Here is a 21,357-nt window from a genome sequence, read left to right on the forward strand (position 1 = left end):
ACATCTTTACAAACAGTTTTTACACTGATGACAGAATGATTATTTTCCCATGGAGCCTAATATCCCAAATTAGTACTGTTTTTAAAAGGACGCGTGTTTCAAATGTAGTTACCTACAGAGAAGCCTCCCTAAAACTGTTTCAGTAGCACAGGCCCCAAAACTAGATGACAACTGATAATAAAGTGCTTAACAATATGAATTTAAACAAAAGGTCCCAGTGTAGTCTTTAGACACTCCTGATAGTGCCTGGGAAAGGGGATGGGGCGTAGGTAAGGTGGGGGAGTGTTTACTTAAGCACTTAGCTACTAATGAAAAGAAAATTTAGCATTCCATAAATCCAAAATCAAAACAGTCCAAAATGCAGATTTCCGAAGTGTATTTATATAAGATGTGTTTGAATAAAGATGAAAGATTTCAAGAACACAGATCACTTTGGACTGGGCAGCCTTCACGAGCCCTGTGCCTCATTCAGATATAGAAACCCTACCCCCCCCCCTTCAGATTTAGTATTATCTATATTTACAGAACCTGTGAGAGATGACCTCAGAGTCCCTTATTAAAACAAAGTAGGCATCTAAACCGAACTTCGACCTACCACCTGCCCTCCAGAATCAATATAATTTTACAGGTTTATGAACATGAGCGTGGCCTTTTCGGGACAAAAGTCAAGTGGCAGAACATGGGAAAACAGTTTCCTCTTGGGGTAAGAAAAAGAGCAAATAGGGGCTTCCCTGGTGGCGCAGTGGTTGAGAGTCTGCCTGCCAATGCAGGGGACACGGGTTCGAGCCCTGGTCTGGGAAGATCCCACATGCCGCGGAGCGGCTGGGCCCGTGAGCCACAACTACTGAGCCTGCGCGTGTAGAGCCTGTGCTCCGCAACAAGAGAGGCCGCGATAGTGAGAGGCCCGCGCACCACGATGAAGAGTGGCCCCCGCTTGCCACAACTGGAGAAAGCCCTCGCAGAGAAACGAAGACACAACACAGCCATAAATAAATAAATAAATAAATAAATAAATAAAATTTAAAAAGAAAAAGAACAAATGAACTGATAATATAATTTACCTGTGTGGTGACCATGACTATCTTCAAAATCTGCAAACCCATTTTCCACGGAATCTGTTGTCTGGCTCGGAATTTTTCACAAGGGTTCATGAAGTAAAACTTCAGGTCTTCTCTCAGACATTCTTCTTTCACCTCAGAATCAAGATGAGCCATTGCACCTCTGCCAAAGAAGATTAATTTTTAAATACACAAAAGAGCCTATCCATCAGAAAGCTCCTGAATAATACTTTCCATTCACATGCTTTACCCATTCTTACAAGCAAAACTCTCTCCAGCCAGTGAAGTCCTTTTCACTTTAGAAATCTGAAAATGATTCAGGACCTTCTATCACCTGCCTTTACATATAGCTACCCATCTTGTTCCAAGTGGCCATTATCAAAATTATAAAAATAGGATTTTATTTGCAAGACCTGTCAATTCCTACATCTTAACAGATCGCATTCACCTGTCACTGGAGTATTAACAAAAACTAGGTGGGATACTTTTGTGATATGCTAGGTGTGAAATCACAGAAATTTAGTATAGACTAATGGAATTAAATTGTTACGGAAATAGAGAATCTCTGTTCTATAACTCTCTGTTCTATAATCCTTGAAAGAAGGATTATGTCTCTTTTTTTTTTGCATGATATATCAGTGATTATAAGATCCCAAATTATAAATATCTTTAAAGTTAAAATAGCATCTCTCTATTTATGCCCAATCATATAATTGTGTCACCCTATATATTAGCAAAATTTTGCTTTTACTATTTCAAGGACTCTGGACTCAGAAATGGGCACATGACTCAAGCTAGGCCAAAAAGAAACAATGAAATGTGGTCACAAGACTGTAATTATAACCAATGGAAGAGATGTGGTCTTTCCACTAAGTAGTCCCCAAAATGGGGTGTGCAAAACAATCCACTGAGAGAATAGAAAATATTAGTACTTCTATTTTATTCTTTATCTTAAAAACAAACAAACAGAAAAATGAGCTCTGCTAATAATATAACATATAAAATAACAGTGGTATATAGTAGCATATAATTTATAAATAATATATACACATTGGGGATATGTGCTTAACTTTTACTGTTGAATGCATAATCAGCAAAGTTTGGGGATCACAGACTTAAAGCATAGGCTGAGTCTAGAATTCCTGGAAGTCATCTCACCATCTCGCCTGGAAGCCAGCATAGGAGAGCTTGCCAAAGAGTGGAGCTAACACAGAAGAACAGTTAAGATTGCCTAATGACAATGTTTGAGTTCCTGGAGCTAGCTGTGCCTGAAGCCATGATTCCAAGACTTTCAAGTTGAGCCAATAAACACTCTTTGGACCTTAAGCCTGTTTAAGTTTGATTTCTGTTTCTTGCAACAGGAAGTATCTTGATGGTAAATTTAATGAATAAACTCTATTAAGTTTAGCCGACCATTCAAGTTAATCATTTCTTGGAAAGTTGTTATAATTGGGGGTCATTCTTAGGGATCTTTTCACCTAAAATATCTTAATGACATTTTTATATTGACTTATGACCTATGTTATTTAGCTTGACTAACAAATTTAAAAGAAGCTCAAAAAAAAAAAACAAGAGAGACTATATTAAGGCTTATTTTAAGACTTTTTAAGGCTTATACTCAGTCGTTAATGATTTTCTATTTTTAAGTTAATATTTAGACCTACTATTTCCAGAATTAGTAGGCCAGGTTATTTTGCTGGAAAGAAGAAGGGAGGGAAGGAAGAAGGGAGGGAGGGAGGGAGAGGGAAAGAAAGGGAAGGACACATACTGAGAAATGATGGTCACAACCCAGCCCTTTGAGCCTCTTGCCTGGGTGAGCCAGGGAATGTTAAACTGTGAGCTTGCTTCGTTCAGGGGGCTCCAGACTGGAATTGCCCTCGTCTCCTAGCAAACACATGCAGACCTCTCCAGACGCTCATCCTAGGACTTGGGGAGCTCTAACAAATAACTTGTAAAACACGTTGACTAACAGGTACTAATACATACCAGGCCCATGAAGAAACCAAGTAGCATGAAGCAGTCAACTTAAGAAACAGCAGAAACAGGGCCAAGCATATCAGAATCAGACGCAGATTAGAAAACAACCACGCTTACCATATTTAAAGACATAGAGGTAAAAATATCTATAAGAAAGCCTTGGGAAAAACAAAAAAAAATGAAAAATCAATGACCAAAATGAGTCTCATTTCAAAAGAAAAGGAAGACTTTTTAAATGTGTTTGCCCTGCAGGTGCTATAGTTACCTCCTGATTCGATCTAACCAACTTACTGAACACTTACTGTGCTGAGCGATTTTGCTGGGTGCTCGGGACACAAAGCTGAATAGATGCTCAGCATCCAGTAGGAGAGACAGACTTGTGAGTGCAAATTCACAAGTTATCAAATAGCTCAGTGGCTGCTGTACCATAAGTATACAAAGTATTATGGAGGCAGGGGTCTGCCTCTGGGGAGACAGGTTCAGAGCCAGAGGGGGAATCCCGTAACATGTCCTAATACACGGAGTGGCAGGTGCTACGGAGCACTTGATGAAGAGCATTGATCAAGGGAGGCATTTCCAGGAAGAAGGTGGCGTCTTAACTGTGCCGAAGAGCCACATCCTCCAATACGAACCTTCAGACCCCTGAGAACAGGCCTGTGGAAGCCTCGCGGGCATGTCTGAGCGATACCGAATCCAGCGTCAACCACCATCACCTCAGTGGAACTGTGTTGCTAATGTATTCATCCTGATGATTCACAATGTCTTTTCATTTAGTAAAATAAAAAGGGCATCTGAGAAGTTGTGATAGAACCCTGAGAATAAAGCCATGGAAACTCCTCCCCCGAACATACCCTCGGCCTCTAGCGTGAGAAACACTGTACTGAAGAAAGAGGAAGTTGTTTCCTGGAAAACAGTGGCGTGAAACACAGGGTAGTAGGTCAAGTGCTTGGTGAATGCCTTGTGAGCCAAGCTCTGACAGAGACATTTCCCTGCCTTCCAGGAGCTCCGTCCAGTGGAAGGGAGAGATGTGAAGAGATAAAAGTATAATAAAATGTGTCAAGTGATATAACTGAAGTATGCATTGAGGGCCCTGGAACAAAGAGAAGGGAATTGATGCAGCCCAATTGCTCCAAGAGGCTCCAAGTAATTCTTCCAGCTGCTGGTTTCCTCAACTAATGTGGCCACTAAATGTTCAGGAAATGATAACTGATCTTAATATTACCCTAAGAAACCTGATTAAGAAGGTAAGTCTTGGCCAAGAAAAAAAAAAGTAAAGTAGCAGATAATGAACATGGGGATCACTCACTGTATTAAATTATTTACACTAATTATTTTAAAACTTCCAGAAGTTTTTCACTTAGGTGTTTAGAGAACAGCTGCAGTACTCATAGCACTGTGAAGAATAAAAAGAAAAATGAAAAAGCTAGCATGAAAACCTTTCCCCTCAAGCGTGCAGGAGCCAGTAGTTGAAATATAGGATAGTACTAGTCAAATGTGATCAACTGATGATACAATGATAAAACTACAGAAAAAATATTAATGATATTTTGGTTCAAAAATTCTGGTATCTCAAGGAAAATGCAAATGTGTAAGCTTTCTAAACTCTACATTTCTGAAGGCACTTTATTGCCCCACTCTTCTCAATTTGTGGGTTTTCCCTAGTTCCCCAGTAGGTGAAGGGTGTTAAACATGGGCACGCACAGGTGCACACACAGCTACACATCTTATCACTATAACAAAAATACAACGGTGCCGAAAAAAAAAAAAAAAGTGCCAAGTGAAAAGAGGGAACACTAAAAAACAGAGACAGGACAATATCATAAGACTAAAACATTAAAACATTCCTGCATTTGACACATACTTATCCAACACCCTCTAGGACTAAGCACCGGGCTGGATGTTTGGTACAGGAGGCTTGAAAGCTGCAATCACAACTTGGTAAGCAAGAATTAGATCAGCAGGAGGAATACTGCAACTTCCATCAAAAACGATGAAAATCACCAACAGGTTTAGAAAAGGACAGAGAGCTGCTAACTGATGGGAACACAACCAGGAGAAGTGACTACACCATAAAAACAGTCAAGGAACAGAAATCCATGAAAATCTAAGTTACACTGATCCATCAATCGCAGGGCAGTCACGCAACTGAAATTGCAGGAAATAAATAAGAGCAATCACGACTCTTATGGATTATTTTTGTTTCACGAAACCATGGGAAACACAGATTTGTATAAGCTTAATAAATGGCACAAAAACCCAAATATCAAAGGAAGAAAACACAGTATTTGTAAGAGTAAAAACAAGATCTGGAATAGAATGGAAAGTCATCCGCACAGTGGGCTAAATAAAAGCTAGAGAAGCTGGACTTAGGAAGGAAGCCTGACACTGGTACTGTGGGGAGAAGTCAGGAAGGAAGCCCATCAGAGCTACCATCAGTTATTAAGAAAATCTACTCTTTCCCCAGATAATCAGGACTGTGTGATGTCACCTAATTTTAAGCCCATCATATGACCAAGGGCAACTCCAGCTTTATCAAATCAATGACCAAAAGAGTCTATGGAAGCTTGAAGTTTTGAAAAAAGCAAAACAGAACAAATTCCTGGAAATTCTTAACCTCTAGGAACTTGTGAAGGTTTCTGACCTTTGCCTCAGAAAAATGCACACATCAGTTTCAGCAATGGTACCTTGTTCCCATTAGCATGATCTACTTAGCAAATAAGCTAACCAGCTCAGACTGCTACTGATTTTCAGCTTGTATGACCCTTACCCTACTCAAAAAGAGGGATGAAAGTTTGTTTTCTGCTGCAGTGGCCTCCAAAGTGGGGTGCATGCACACAAGTCGGGTATGCAAGACCATCCAATGGGATGTGAGAAGACAGGGCTAGGGCTTCTAATTGTATTAACCGAGCAAAAGTAAGTTAAGATTTACAAGTTTCAGTGTATGAATTATACACCTAAGATACCCTCATGTGGTCAGAAAGCCAGATGCCTGTATTTCGATTAGGTGCACAAGGCAATCTGGGGGAAGATAGCAAGTTCCCGGAGTATGGTGCCCTCATTGCTTTTCAGCAGATCCCCACCACTTAGGGTTTACATTGGCCCATTTAAGCATTTGTTAGAGTATATTATCCACTTTAGCTAAACCTCACAAAATGGACATAAAGATTCTTGCAAAACATTAGACTCCTTGTAAAACTAATGTAAGCCTAAATTAACATCAAGAAAATGGGAGAGCTAATACTCCCCTAATACAACCTTTGTTGGCCATGAGTTAAAAAGAGATGAAAAGCAAATCTGATCTGAAAAGAAGTTGGGAAAAAAACCCAGATTTATCAAGAAAGTATTTACAGTATTGACTAAATCTACTATTGTTGAACCTTGCCCTAAGTGTATATACTGCACCTAAGATATTAGGTAATGATACTGTGAAGTCATAATGATATTATAAAGTCACCGCATTTAGCATTTTTTCTTAACATCCTCATCTATCTCAGCCCTTAAAATGTTCATTTTACCTGTTTTATAGTATATATGGTTTTAGATACAGTATACAAATAAATATCCATTCAGAGAGAGTAGATGTTCTTTTAACTGGTGGGGATAAGTTATCAAAAATATTTGGGACTACTTCTCTAGTGTTTCAGAACTGCAGCCGCACCTGAGATGTGGTTTCTCTTTTGTTATCCCAGCTGATATTATAAACTCCTTAGCTAGAGAGAAATTGATGTCTGTTCCCCCAGCTCCAACAAATAAATGGAAAATAATCTTGATAGGCAACCCTTCTCCTATCAGGCCTGTATAGGTATCATGTACTGATGTAGCAGCACTAGAAGTAGAATGTTTTTTCTAATCCACAACTAGCACTTCCTAGTCACAGAAGATGGGGCAGGGGAAGCAGGGTGAACCAGTTCCCACACCTGTCCTTCTTCCTGCATCCTCATCACAGTGAACAGTACCACCAGGCTGCCTTCTGGGAACCGACATCTGTGTAGCTCTGCATGACCTGGTCCCACTGTCATTTCCCCCCCAAACTTAAGTGTGTACTTCATTTTAAATGGACTATAATGAACCCCTCTTCTGACTTCTGCCCCTTAGGGGCAACCACTTTTATCTGCTTTGTTGATGTTTTTGTTGTTATTTACTTTAACATTTCTAAATAATGCCATTTCACTATTTTTTCCTCTTTAGGATATTATCAATTTATATCCTGCTATGGAAAATAGGGATGTAGCTCTTACAGCTGCCCCACCCCAGCCAACACACACATTTCACCTCCCCACTCACTGTCCCAACAAAGTTTTAATAAAAATTTGATAATAAATATTCAGATAAATTAACATTCAGAACTTATGAAGTGAATATACAAATACTCTTCAGAGTTGAGCTATCAGTACCACTATGATTTTATTTTTATTTATATATATATATATTTTTTTTAAATAAATTTATTTTATTTATTTATTTTTGGCTGCATTGGGTCTTCGTTGCTGTGCGCGGGCCTCTCACTACAGTGGCCTCCCTTGCTGCGGAGCACGGGCTCTAGGCGCACAGGCTTCAGCAGTCGTGGCACGCGGGCTCAGTAGTTATGGCTCACGGTCTCTAGAGCACAGGCTCAGTAGTTGTGGCGCACGGGCTTAGTTGCTCTGTGGCATGTGGGATCTTCCCAGACCAGGGCTCGAACCTGTGTCTCCTGCATTGGCAGGTGGATTCTTAACCACTGCGCCACCAGGGAAGCCCCCAGTACACTATGATTTTATATTCTCTCTTATAAAAATTTTTTTCTGGAGTTAATTGCCTTTTTCTCCATTTGCTTAGTTTTCCATATACCAACCAGGACTTTATCACCAAACTCCAGCTGAATCTGCCAGCTCCTTTCAGTACAGTCAACCAAGCTGGGCATCCTGTCAATTCCCTTCTCCTCCCAGGGACATCATTCCTGGAGCCCTCATCCTCCTGTTCCAACTACATGGGTTGCTTTCTAATCCTTATTCAAGGCCATCAGTTTGGGAATTCCCTTCATCTCCTTCCTAAACTGGATTCTGCATTCTCCTATCAGGCCCATATAGGTATCATGTATTGATGTAGCAGCACTAGAAGTAGAAGCATTTCCTGGATCCCACTTCCACCTCTTTCTTTTCTCCCTCATTTTTGTGGAGAGTATCCTTCAATCCCTTCCTGTGACAGGAAGTCTGGAAGGTAAATTTTGAGACCTCCCATGACAGACACTGCTAGCCGCCACCCAGTATCTATTCATTCCTCCCTTCTCTCTGATTTTGTCTAAGGCAGGAATGTATTTATAGCCAGGACAGAATAACTCAAAGTATTAGAGCTAGACAAGAACTCAGATCATTGTTTTCACACCTGGTTGCACACCAAGTCACCGGGGGCACCTCAAAAGTACTGATGCCCTGCTTCTCCCCTCAGAGATTCTGGCCTGATTGGTGTGGGTGCAGCCTGGGCATGGGGGTATTTAAAAAGCTCCCCAGGTGATTCTAACGTGCATCCAGTTTGAAATCCTTACCTTAGAGATTACTTGTTCCTATCTCCTCATTTTACAAACGAGGCAACTAAGGTGCCCTGAGGTTTCGACTTGCCCCTGACCATAAGGATCCAATTTAGAATAAGAATTAGATCCAAGAATCCAATAAGAATCCTTGTCCGGTGTTCCTTGTGATCCCTGAGTTAATATTTCTTAAAGGGCAATGGCCTGTAAGATGGTCACGAATGAAGGAAAAAAATGTTACATTCAAATAAACTAATGTTTCCAACATAATTTCTCTTATTTAACACAGTGTGGTACTTTGGCAGACCACAGCATCCTAGTCTGTAAATTCAGGAGACTTCTAAATGTTACTGAAAGGAGAAGGAAAAAGCAAGTAAAGCCATGATGGAATGAACCCAGCATTTACCTTCCTCGAGGTACTTTTGTGCTTCAGATTCTCTAGAGCAAACACTGGGTTTCTGTTCTAAACCTGCTCAGAGGGAACCATCGCCGGCTGCAGATTCCAGCGGCCATTTCTCAGGTCTCGGCTTGGTGGCTTGGCAGCACTTGATCCAGCTACCCACCACGTCCCTGGACTAACCTCATCTCTCCACTTCCAGGATATCCCACTCCCCTAGTTTGCTTCCTACCTCACTGGGCTTCTCTGGCTCTCCTTTACTGGCTCCCTTTCCATCTGACTTCCAGATGCCAGAGTGCCTCAGGACAGTCCACGGCACTCCTATCCTCTATCCTCCCTTCTAGAAGAGTTCGTGGAGTCCTGTGGCTTTAAATACTATCCACAGGATGTGGACTTTCACATTTGCATCTCTGGCAAATCTCTCTCTTGAACAGACTCCCTTACCCAACCTCTTCCTTGAAACTCCACCCACATGACTAATAGGTTTCTCATACCAACCCTCCACCCTCTTCTCCGCACATCTGCTCAATGCCTGATCACACACTCTTATCTAAACATTTCAGCTGCAATCCCTCATTCTGTCAATGGTTCTCCACATTGGCTGCATAGCCGTCACCTGGGAATTTTTTAAAGGTTTCAGTGTCTGGCTTCCAATCCCTAGACATTCTGATTTAATTGATGCCTAAGTATAAGCTGGGCATTGAGATTGCTCTTAGACTAAAATCCAATCCTCTTACCATGACCTGAAAGTTTCCTGCCCACTCCTTCCCATATCCTCTCTTCCCCTTCCTCACTACACCTCCTTCCTGGCTCTGAGCATGTGCACTTGCTGTTTCATCTACCCCACTGCTACTCCCCCAGCTCTGCATGTTTGGATCCTTCTCACCTTCACGTCTCAGCTCAAGTGGCACCTCTTTAGAGCAGGCTCCTTGATCACTCTATTAAAAGAGGCCTTTACCACAGCCTCTCTCATCAATTTCCTTCATAACTGAGACTGCAATCTTTGCCGGTCTTCCCTACAAGGGAACTCCATGAAGGCCTGGTCTCGCTTATGACTATATCCCCAGCATAAAGCAGACTACTTAACACATAACAGGTGTTCAGTGAATAATTTTTTGGAAAAAAGAAATGAGTCAGTGAAAAAGATGACAACCCTAACTATGTGAATTTTTCCTTAGCCAGTATCCATTAAGATCAAATTATAATAATAAAACAACAAATTATAATAAAAACAACAAAACAATAGAAAATCTAAAATAATTGATATGAAGAATTACGTTAAAAATATACTGAAAAGTCTTGCTTAGCCAAGATACATTAGAAGGTTTTAGGTAATTTAGTTGCTTGGTTTGCTGATAAAAACCCTATTTTGTTTCAATTAATATTCCTGAAGTCTTTCCCAAGAATGAATTATTCAATGAATTGTTATGAAAACTTGCAATCCAGATGGGAATAAAGACACAGACCTACTAGAGAATGGACTTGAGGATATGGGGAGGGGGAGGGGTAAGATGTGACAGGGTGAGAGAGTGGCATGGACATATAAACACTACCAAATGTAAAATAGATAGCTAGTGGGAAGCAGCCACATAGCACAGGGAGATCAGCACAGGGAGATCAGCTCGGTGCTTTGTGACCGCCTGGAGGGGTGGGATGGGGAGGGGGGGAGGGGGGGAGACGCAGGAGGGAGGAGATGTGGGAACGTATGTATATGTATGACTGATTCACTTTGTTATGAAGCAGAAACTGGCGCACCATTGTAAAGCAATTACACTCCAATAAAGATGTTTTTTTTTTTTTATGCCAAATGCCTTTTTATTTTATTTGTGCTAGGTTTAAGTGCTTAGAAGAACACTAATACATCTTTTTTTTAGGTCTTTTTGTATTGAAGTACAGTTGATTTACAATATTGTATTAGTTTCAGATGTACAGCATAGTGATTCAGTATTTTTGCAGATTATACTCAATTTTTCACATTAGAGGTGGCTGACCATATCAATCCAGTCCATGGAACTTACCATCATTACGGAGAGTGAGTGGTGTTGGAGGACTAAGTACTCGAGCGTTTGTCACTGTGTTTTTCACCAGACAAATATAGCTGCCAACATCTGATGTTTGGACTTTAGAAATATAAAGGTTGCCTGTCTCCTGGGAAATGAACCGCCGGCTGTCTTCCGCCACAAAGGAAGGGAACTCGTTAAATACCCAGCTATAGACGATCTCTGGTGAATGAGGCGGAGGAGAGCACATCAGAACAACCCCCTGGCCTTCCCTCACAGAGACTGCACTTCTTGTCCGGCCACTAAAATTTCCCAGATCTGCTGGTGTTGGGGGGTCTCCTGCAGAGGCGAGTGGTGGCTCTGTTTCACCGTGGGGACAAGGACACCGGCAGCAGAGGCTCTGGGAAGCTCCCCCCGGCGTGAGCCCTCCCAGAGTCTGCCATCAACCCCACCAAAGAGCACGGGTAGGCTCAATAAAGATGTTTAAAAAACAAAAAAAACAAAAAAAAACTTGCAATCCACTGGGGAGAGAGAAAGTTAGAGTCCTCCTTGAAAACAAAGGCAAAAATAAAACTTAGACACATTTAAAAAATAAAATTGATAGAAGCATAAGATTTAGAACTTTTAAAAATATAATTTAACATGCCTTTCTAAGCATGAGAAAATTCAGAAGCCAATGAAAATAACTGACAGATCTTAACAAAAATTAAGACTTCAAAAAGTTAAAAGACAGACAGGGAAAAAATGTCTACAATATATTTAAACAGGCAAAGTTTACTATCCATTACCTGTAGAGAGTTCCAAACTATTAATAAGAGAAAGTCAACTCAATATTTATCCTGTTATATATAAAGGACCTGAACAGGCCAATGAACATTTAACAACAAATTTACTAACAGTCAGAATGGTGAAAATCTACCTATCTTAAATTTTATTTATCAATAACGCAAAAAAAAAAAAAAACTCTATTGAAGGGAAATGTAAATTTTTGAATAGAAGTAGAAGAGAATGAGATCAGAAGAGTATCTGTGATCTAGGAATCAAACCTCTATGGATTTACCTTACAAGTGTTCAAATAACCAGTCAAAAGGATGGTTACAAAAATGTTCATTGCAAACCTATTTGTAACTCTGTGTTGACTTAAACATGTCTATGGCATATTGTTAAATTTTTTTCAAAGTTACAAAATAAACACATTGAGATCTCATTTTTCCAAAAATGTGGACATTGATTTCTATATGTAGATATTTTAAAAGTCTAGAAGTACATAATCCAGAAAAAAATTTTGGTAATCTCTGTGAAGTAGTATCATAGGTAATCTTAATTTTCTTCTTCAAGTTTTCCATATTTTCTTGATTTTGGATGATTAACATGAATTCTTGAGTTATCATTATGAGTTAAAATAAGCTATTTCACAGAGTCTAATAATACATATCAGGTAATCAAATATTTCCCTGTCCTTAGTTTGTGTGTGATGGATGGGAAGTGGAGAGTCAGGGGAAGTAAATGCAGAGACTAAAATTTGGTGTTTCTACAGCAATGATCACGTAGGGTGAATGTCCCAGGGCAATCTGGCGGATGGAAGATTTTAACCCAATCCCAAACTCCCACATGGGTTTTTTCTTTGTTTTTTTTTTTCACTCCAGTTCCTACAATGAACTGATTTTCTCATGATTTGCTAATCTCACAAGCGAGAGAAAAAAATGTTCAGATAGCTCAGGCTCTGGGGTAGTTGGGCCCCAGTTAAAGGCAGTTAAAGAGAAGAAAACAAAAGGTCAAAGAAAGAAACTTTAGTTACCTTCTCAGCACAGCTCTCAGGACATAAATGACATGGTCATTCTAATTCTGAGAAATACCGAGAAAAAAGACTGTAGGGGCTTTTCATTTTCCTGTAGAGCCACCCGTAAAACATGAGCATGCTACAACTTTCAGGAATTGCCCTAAAGACAACTGTGCCACCAAGTTCCTATAAAGTCATCTCCCATCACCACTTTGCTGCCTCAGGCCAGCAGGAAAGCAGAACTAGGACTTGACATCTTAAAAGTGCTCGTTCTGAACAAGCCGTTCCTCCTATGAAAACACATCCTGAAGCATCAGCTCCCTGAGTCAGAGATGAAAGTAAAGCAAAACTCCATTTCTAAGCAATACAGGATTCCAAATGCAGTTAAAGCTGGAGAAGATGACTGGAATTATGGCATTCCTTACATTTTGCTTTCTCTAACATTTTCAGTAAGTGCTCAATTTCAATAAGTGCTCAATTTTTCAATAATGCTGATGACTCTCCCTAAGGAAAAGTAAAATTAAAAGAAGGTATAAAGCCTATGGACCAAGGGCCAAATCTAGCCAGTAGACTGCTTTTGTAAACAAAGTTTTATTGGAACATAAAAAAAGTTATAAAATTATAACTAAAGTTATAATTAATCATTTTTCCTCAAACCACTGGATGAGTTTACCTTATCTTTGGACAAGCCCACCTCATTGCCAGTTGGGGAACCCCTAGATGCACACTATCTCTAGCAATTCCCTCTAGTTGCTATAGGTGACAGGATTTTTTTAAAGCTCACCCTTTAAATTGTGGGTCTTCTGGAATTATACCAAGGACAATTTTCCAGAATCTTCAGCCTCACTAGTCACCAATTCTTGCCCGACAGGATTTTTTAAGCTGAAACCACTAGATGTATTCAAGGGGAGATAACAAAATACAACCTTCAAAGGAGAAAAAAGGAAGCAGTCCCCCCAACTGAAGGGAAAGAAATATCTATGGGCAACATACCCCGAAAGCTCTCTCCTCACACCAGAGAAAAGAAAATGGGGTCCAAGCTCAAAACAGAGTAGAAAGCTCAGCTAGAGTTAGGCTGAGGAAAGTGGGAAGGAAAAACCCCAGAAGACTGCCAAAGCAAACAAATATGTAAACAAACCAAAACATGGCTTTACGCATTTGATACTGAAAAGAATATTGCAGTTTGATAAAGAAAATGAGGTGTGGAAATAAGATTACTTTTCTCTATGAAGCCCAGAACACATGATGTAAGAGCTCACTGAAGGGTGATCTCCTTCTTGGGAACTGACATGTGGGGCTTGGACTCCAGGCCTCAGCTAGAGAGAACAGCCCAGCCTCAGAGAAGATTCCACATTTAATTTTCATAGCCCAAAAGGTTTTCTTTGGTCACTATTTTGGCCACTTTAAAAATTGTAGCCACAGGAAGACACCTGTTTTTTCATTAAGTTTCAAGAATTGTCTTATTCTGGGTTTCACTTCACTGAGACCTAGCCAAAGTGATTAGCTGCCATATACAATCATCCCTGACTTTCAGTTCTGTATTCTCTGCCATTCTGTACAAAATTTGTCTCCCTACTCTTCCTACTTGCTTCATTAAGACATTTTATATGCATTATTTTATTGTTAAAAACAACATTTTTTATATGCTCCTCCTTGGGAGAAAAGAACATGGCCCCCTCAAACACTTCATCAGGATTTACCTGTTTTAATGTGCAGGAGACTAAATACAACTGGCACTACTACGATGGCCTCTGCATGGAACTGGTCAGGAGACGTGTGGGAAATGTGCCTGTTGTTAAAGGATCCAAGCCACAGAACCTGCATTACAGAAGGTTTGCTAAAGAAGAAGGGAGAGTTCACAGTAACGGGAGTTTAACTCATCTTAAAGTATTTAGAGGAAGATGAGCTAAAATCTCGAGAATGCTGACTCAATAGGAAGAAGCTACCAGATTCCCCCAAACTTGTGCTGTGTGGTTAGTGCATCACAGAGATGGTGAGTAGGTCCTGAAGTGTGAAGTCCACATCCCACGTCTGGGAGAACCATATAGTTAATTCCCTCAGCATTACATATCAGAATTTGCATCCTAACGTCCATAGGCAACCTCTCCTACCTCTTTCTTACAGACTTCTTTCATTCTCAGTGTGTGAGGAAACAAAATCCTGTCTCCCACTGGTACTGTACAACCGTACATATGTATATTTCAAATTAGAATCCGTTCAAAACCTACTTATGTGCACACCCAAGTGTGTGTCCTCTACTCTAAGAATGGGAGCTTCTGAAGATACTCCCTGGACATGATAAAACCATTTAAGTCCTGAGGAAATGGGCTAAGAAAAAACCTAAATTCAAGTTAAAAAAAAAAAAAAGCTTATACACACCATACCTACCATAAGCACAAGCCTGTTTATCAGTCCAAGCAAAAGATAGTAAATAAACCCAGGGTCAATTTGCTCCCTACCTTTTAGGACAGTGATTTTAGGGCTATGGTAGATGGAAGCAGTGTATAACTTCTACCCCTCTGCCTTATTAAAAATAAACACTTAGCATTAAGAGAGATGGTTTATAAATTACACGATACCCAGTCATTTTGATGTGACATTCACAGGTATCCAGTTGTCCGAGAAAGCTGCACCAAAGTTTTGTCTTCTAATTCAAAATTGGTCTGTCAAAAGTCTAAAAAATATATACCAGTTGCTTGGAATTAGTTAAATACTTATCTGGACAGTGACCAGAGATCAAATAAATCCTCCTCTTGAATTCTGGCTTTCCTTGCTGGCGTTAAGTTCATTTGTATTTAATATCCAGAGCGCTGTGCAGGAAAGTCTCCACGCTATTTTAAGAAAGTTTAACCACCCACCACTGTATTTGTTTTGCAAGCTTTAAGAGGGGAGCGAAGCCCTGTTTGTACGCACTCCCCGCCCCCGGCTCAGCTGCACGGCTGGGTGGTTGGAGCTTTGACCAAGAAGTTGGGGCCCACTGGTAGCGCCACCGGGCTGAACTGTACGCCTTTTCATAAAGGCAGAGGAACTGGGGTTAAACACGCTATCACCCTCCCACCTGAGGAAAAGGCCTGTTTGTTCCGGAAGGCAAAGCCCAGCCTGATTTAACTAACTGCAAGCAGTTACTCTAAGCAAGGCAGCAAGAAAGCTCTAGTCTAGAACAGGAAAGCCATCCACTTGATGAGGGTTTCTCCAGAGCTCAATACCCAGAAAGACACAGCTCAGGCGCCTCATCTGACAGTTAACCTGAAATCACCTGGTCTTTCCTCTGCTTCCCGGCCTGGGGAAAAGGATCGGGCTGCCGGGCCAGGCCTGCGCCTTCAAACCTTTCCACGGCTCTCGGGATTCGGAGCAGGAGAAACCGTTCACTGCACGCGTTTCAGCCTTGCCGGGAACGCCTCCCCTGAAGTCGGATCCCTCCCTAGGCGGGCCCCCCTCCTCTTAGCGCCTCTCTCTTACCCTTCCTACCAGCCGCCCGGGGCGCGCAGACCCCGGCCCTCTGGCAGGCGCGGCGAGTCGCGGGGGCGGCTGGCACCCCTCGGGCGGCGTCGGCGGCGGGCTGCCAGGCGGGTCGGTGCGCGCCGGCGGGGAAGGGACTCGTGGCCAGGCGTTCCCGCCCCGCCCCGAGTCCCCACCTCCCCCCAGTCGCCTCCGGCCCGGGCTGGGCAGCCTGCGGAGAGCGTCTCAACTTGGTGCCCTGGGGCACTTTTTCCTCGAGTCAGCGAGCTGGCCTCTCTGAGCCCCGGGAGGCAGGTGGCAGGCGGCGGGTGGTGGGAGATAGAGCAGAGGTGCGCGCGTCAGGAGACCCGTGGAGGAAAGCAGCCCGGGGAGGGGGTGGCGGTGGGCGCCCGAGGAACGGCCGTGGGATGGAGGGGGGGCCCCACGGCCATCGCCCCTGGGGTACTGACCTGCACTGAGGCCGCCGGGACGGACCTGAGGCTCTGCTCCACACCGGCAGGTCCAGCGCCTCCACGCCACGAGCCATGGTGCTGCCCGGAGCGACGGGGAAAGGAGGCCTCCTGGGTGGCGGCCGGGCGGTAGGGCCGGGGAGAAGCGCCTTCAAAAGGGGCCCACGCGGTGGAAAGCTGGGCTGCCGGTGCGCCCTCCACACCGCCCCCGGGCGGCCGGGCTGTGCACTCCCTTCCCTGCGGGGCTCCTGACTCTACATTCTTTCCTTGATTTCGGCATTGTTGTTTCCTACATCCATTCCTTTGCCCATTTTAAAAGTCATTTGTATTTTGATGCGTTCAAGACATAGGCCATATTCACTGAATGCCAAGCCCAGGGCTGAGTACTGTGGGCACCGAGATGAGAAAGACCAGATCCTTTCCCTCCAGGACTTCACGTTAAATGAAAAGTTCATTCATTTTGACGTGTTTGTATTCTGAAGTGCACGATCACAAAACTCTGTGACAAGGGTCATGCTTCGGAGATGTTAAAAGTGCTACGGGCGCACAAGGGAAAGAGAAACGAATCGCTGTTAGCTCGCGCGGGGAAGCTGGGGCGGGCCTCCTGCGCGGGGAGTGAGCGTCCACGTGGCCGGGGCGGGCACAGAGGGACGGCGCAGACCTGCAAGACCCGAGCCTTGGGACTCGGTAAGCCCACGTGCTGGTCTGCAGCCACTGCTGCTCTTCCCTCCCGGAGCTTCAAAGGGAGACGCCTGTTGGAAACGGGACATGAATCTTAGAGATGAGGGTCGCGGTCACTTACCCAAATGCCACTTTCAGCTGTGGATGATGTTGACTTGGAAGTTCCGACGAGCCAATAGCCTCTTTTCCAGGGAGCCCTATTCCTATTGGTGGCAGCAGCAGCAGCAGCAGCAGCAGCAGCAAAGTCCACGAGTTCCAGGCTGTTTGAATCAGCAAATGTTTAAGAGGTCTCTGGGTTTAACAAGGGCAAAGAATATTCTGCCAGGTAATTATTTTAGTATGCATCTCCAGGTAGAAGCAGTTGGAAATACATAAGGCATATAAAAGCATACATAACTGACCCCCCTGTCCACTGAAAGACAAACACACGACTCAAAAGTTGTGAGTTAAGTTTTATTCAAGGACCTTACTGAGGACTATAGCCCCGGAAACAGTCCATCAGATAGCTCTAAGGAGCTGATGCGAGGTAAGGGAGGAGACAGGATATGCCTGAATTTTTTTGCTGTGGGAAAAAACAAAACAAAAACACGTCCTTGAACATCCAAAGAGTACGGCTAATCACAAAGAACAGACATCTCAAGTTAATGATTTTAGTGCTTTTCTATGTATGAGAAGAATCTGGGGTCACTGAAATTTTCCCTTAGATATGCATCTTAACTATCTAGGTGTATACAAAGCCCAGAATGCTCCCTATTTGTCTCCATCCTGAATTCCCCTCAGGGTGCACTGTCCATGGGTGACTGTAGTGGCTAATGGCTTGATCCTTGTTAAACTGAAATGGCAGGCAACATTTTTTTCTTTTCTTTTTTTTTTTTTTAAGATTTTTTAAAATTAATTTATTTATTTTGGCTGTGCTGGGTCTTCGTTGCCACACGCGGGATCTTTTTAGTTGCGGCATGTGGACTTCTTAGTTGCATGCATGCGGGATCTAGTTCCCCAACCAACAATCAAACCCTGGCCCCCTGCATTGGGGCCATTTACAATTTTTATGCTAAAGAATTTTTAAGCCTTTTTAATTCAAAGGAAAGCCACTATGAAGGGACAACCCTTAACTTCAAAATACTAGGACTCCACTAGGGACCACAGTCCCTTTAGAAGGTGATTGTAAACTGGGATAACATCTTTTTGTATCAGCAAACTTCTCGTTATAAGTGTTTTCTAGGGCTTCCCTGGTGGCGCAGTGGTTGGGAATCTGCCTGCCAGTGCAGGGGACACGGGTTCGAGCCCTGGTCTGGGAAGATCCCACATGCCGCGGAGCAACTAGGCCCGTGAGCCACAACTACTGAGCCTGCGCGTCTGGAGCCTGTGCTCCGCAACAAGAGAGGCCGCGATAATGAGAGGCCCGCGCACCGCGATGAAGAGTGGTCCCCACTTGCCACAACTGGAGAAAGCCCTCGCACAGAAACGAAGACCCAACACAGCCAAAAATAAATAAATTAATTAATTAATTAAAATAATAATAATAGTGCCGAAGATAATAATGTGAAATTTAGGGTAAACAATGAAATTTAAAAAAAAAAATAAAAAATAAATAAGTGTTTTCTAAAGTCAGGGCAATTCTACTGACTAACTTACCAGTGGGTAGTTAAAAGGAAAATCCATTGTTAACGTTGCATTTATTAAGAACATTTACCACGTACAAGGGCCCTGTGCTTCAAAGGGGCCAGAAGAAACCCTGAGCCCCACTAGGTACCAAGGTTGATTTATACGTTATCTCGCTGAATGCTCAGCGTTCTGTGTACTGTCATCTCCCTATCCAAATGAGGACATGGGTTCAGAGAGGTTTAAGTTACTTCCCTGAGGTCATCCATAGAATATGTAGTAGGTCCTAGATTTTTATTCAATCTTTCAGTCTCCTAAACCTTTATTCTCACCACACCACTACACTGCTAAGACATGACTAACCACTGCTACCACTGCTAACCACTGCTACTTCAGTAGCTCTCCTAATTTGGAGCAGTTTCTGTAAACAGTTTCACATGTGTAATAATCTACAATTAGTTTCACAAAGTAGAGAAGAGATACGTGTACATAAATAACTGTAATTAGTGATGCATATATTATTGATAGACATAAAAGTATCATTTAAAAAATAAACCGTAGGTAAGTTCTTATAAAACACTATAGAGGGAGAAATAGTTGTAAAAGGCAGCTCCAAGTATCTCAGATTTTAATGTGCAAATGAAACGCCAGGGGATGGTATTGAAATGGACTCTGCTTCAGTGGGTCTGGAATGGGGCTTGAGGGCTTGCATTTCTAACTAGAAGATGTTGCCGATACTGCTGGTCCACGCACCACTCTTTAAATAGCAAGGCTCTAGGAAATATTTAACCTGCATGTTTGAGGGAATTGGGGATGGGGAAGAGGGGAGGAGTATGAGACTTAAGGATAGTTGAAGTCAGATCGTTGAAAGTTGTGAACATCACACATACTAAGATATGAATTATAGTTTCTAGGCACCAAATCTAACAATTCTAAATTAGTAAATTAATTCACAATAGGTATTATGTTTTTCACTTTCAAAAAATCATTTGTTGGGCTTCCCTGGTGGCGCAGTGGTTGAGAATCTGCCTGCCAATGCAGGGGACACGGGTTCGAGCCCTGTTCTGGGAAGATCCCACATGCCGCGGAGCAGCTGGGTCCGTGAGCCACAATTACTGAGCCTGCGCGTCTGGAGCCTGTGCTCCGCAACAAGAGAGGCCGCGATAGTGAGAGGCCCGCGCACCGCAATGAAGAGTGGCCCCCACTTGTCACAACTAGAGAAAGCCCTCGCACAGAAACGACGACCCAACACAGCCAAAAATAAATAAATAAATAAATAAAAATTAAAAAAAAAAATCATTTGTTTATGGCAAAGATCCTGGCTCATTTCTCACTGGGCGGTAATACTCATTGTTTTGTGCTGTGCTTTGTTCCTTTCAAATGTCTATGTTCTGTTCTGTATATGACAGTACAAAAAGTTCTGTACCCTGATTCACATTTATAATGACCAATAACCAAATAACAGAAGAATCTTTTGCTCAATAATGTACTCTAACATGGAAGTTTAAATTTACAAACCTTTTTCTTGAATTTCTCTAGCAGGTTGCCTTCATATAAAACTTTCACTGATTTACAATGTCAAAGGGGATTTTTTAAAGTAGTCTAGAAAACATGAGACAGGCTAATAGTAAAAATGCAACAATTTTCTGGGATAGGCAGACAAGAACAATATTCACAGTGAAGTTTATGTGGAGGAAAAAAATGCTACCCTTTTCTGTGAGACTGAATGTGCCTAGGAGGGGCACAGCACATCATGCACTTTTCACAAGGCTGTGCAAGTACTAATAAAACAATCCTTGTGTGATCAAATATGCATTTAGTATGCAGTTTAATTTTCATAGATGTATAGAATACTCTTTCAACTTTGTCCTTTAACACTAAAGGAAAAGAGAAAACTTATACTAAAAAACCTGATCTTCTCCAGAACTAAAAGCAGTATCAAATAACAGTTGTCCTTCACAGCCAAATACGAGACTGTTAGCTGGTGATGGTTTTTTCTTTCTTATTCTTTCCTTTAAGAGATTTTAAAATGCAATGATTACTGGATATACAGCAATCATCCTCTCTCTCAAGGACAGCCCCTAAGAATGGTCCAGGCCAGGGTTGGTGAGTTGTCTGAGGTCAGATCAGGCATTGTTTCCACTGATGACACAGCACAGTCCGAATAACTGGAAGCAAGAGTAGAGAAGGGTATGGAAAACACATTCTAAAGCTATGGCAAAATAAACAGGACAAGAATCCAACAGTTTCCCTCATCAAAGTTAGGTTTTAAAAAAATATAAGCCCAGCATAAAGCTGCAAAGACATTAAATATTGCTTTAAAATATAAACACAGTTCTTGATGAATTATAGCCATCAATTTGCTCAAAATAATAGTCTTCAAACATACTACATCTGATCTTAAAATATCCATTTTGTCTCCCAACTCAGCTACACATTATAGTTCCCTCC

At 42.1% G+C, this 21,357-nt stretch overlaps 1 protein-coding gene across 1 annotated transcript in view; it reads right to left on the reverse strand.

The window, feature by feature from the left end:
• The window catches only part of MCOLN2 (mucolipin TRP cation channel 2), a 63,632-nt gene extending 46,932 nt beyond the window's left edge, over nucleotides 1-16,700 (reverse strand). Inside the window, exons 1-2 of the mRNA XM_059899786.1 lie at nucleotides 16,624-16,700; nucleotides 1,062-1,221 (exon numbers count right to left, since the gene is read on the reverse strand). Coding sequence (XP_059755769.1) covers nucleotides 1,062-1,221; nucleotides 16,624-16,700 — 237 coding nt within the window. The remainder of the gene's footprint in view (nucleotides 1-1,061; nucleotides 1,222-16,623) is intronic.
• Nucleotides 16,701-21,357: the final 4,657 nt, after the last annotated feature.

Source organism: Balaenoptera ricei, chromosome 1 (genome assembly GCF_028023285.1).
Source record: "Balaenoptera ricei isolate mBalRic1 chromosome 1, mBalRic1.hap2, whole genome shotgun sequence".
In the NCBI taxonomy this organism is placed as follows: domain Eukaryota; kingdom Metazoa; phylum Chordata; class Mammalia; order Artiodactyla; family Balaenopteridae; genus Balaenoptera; species Balaenoptera ricei.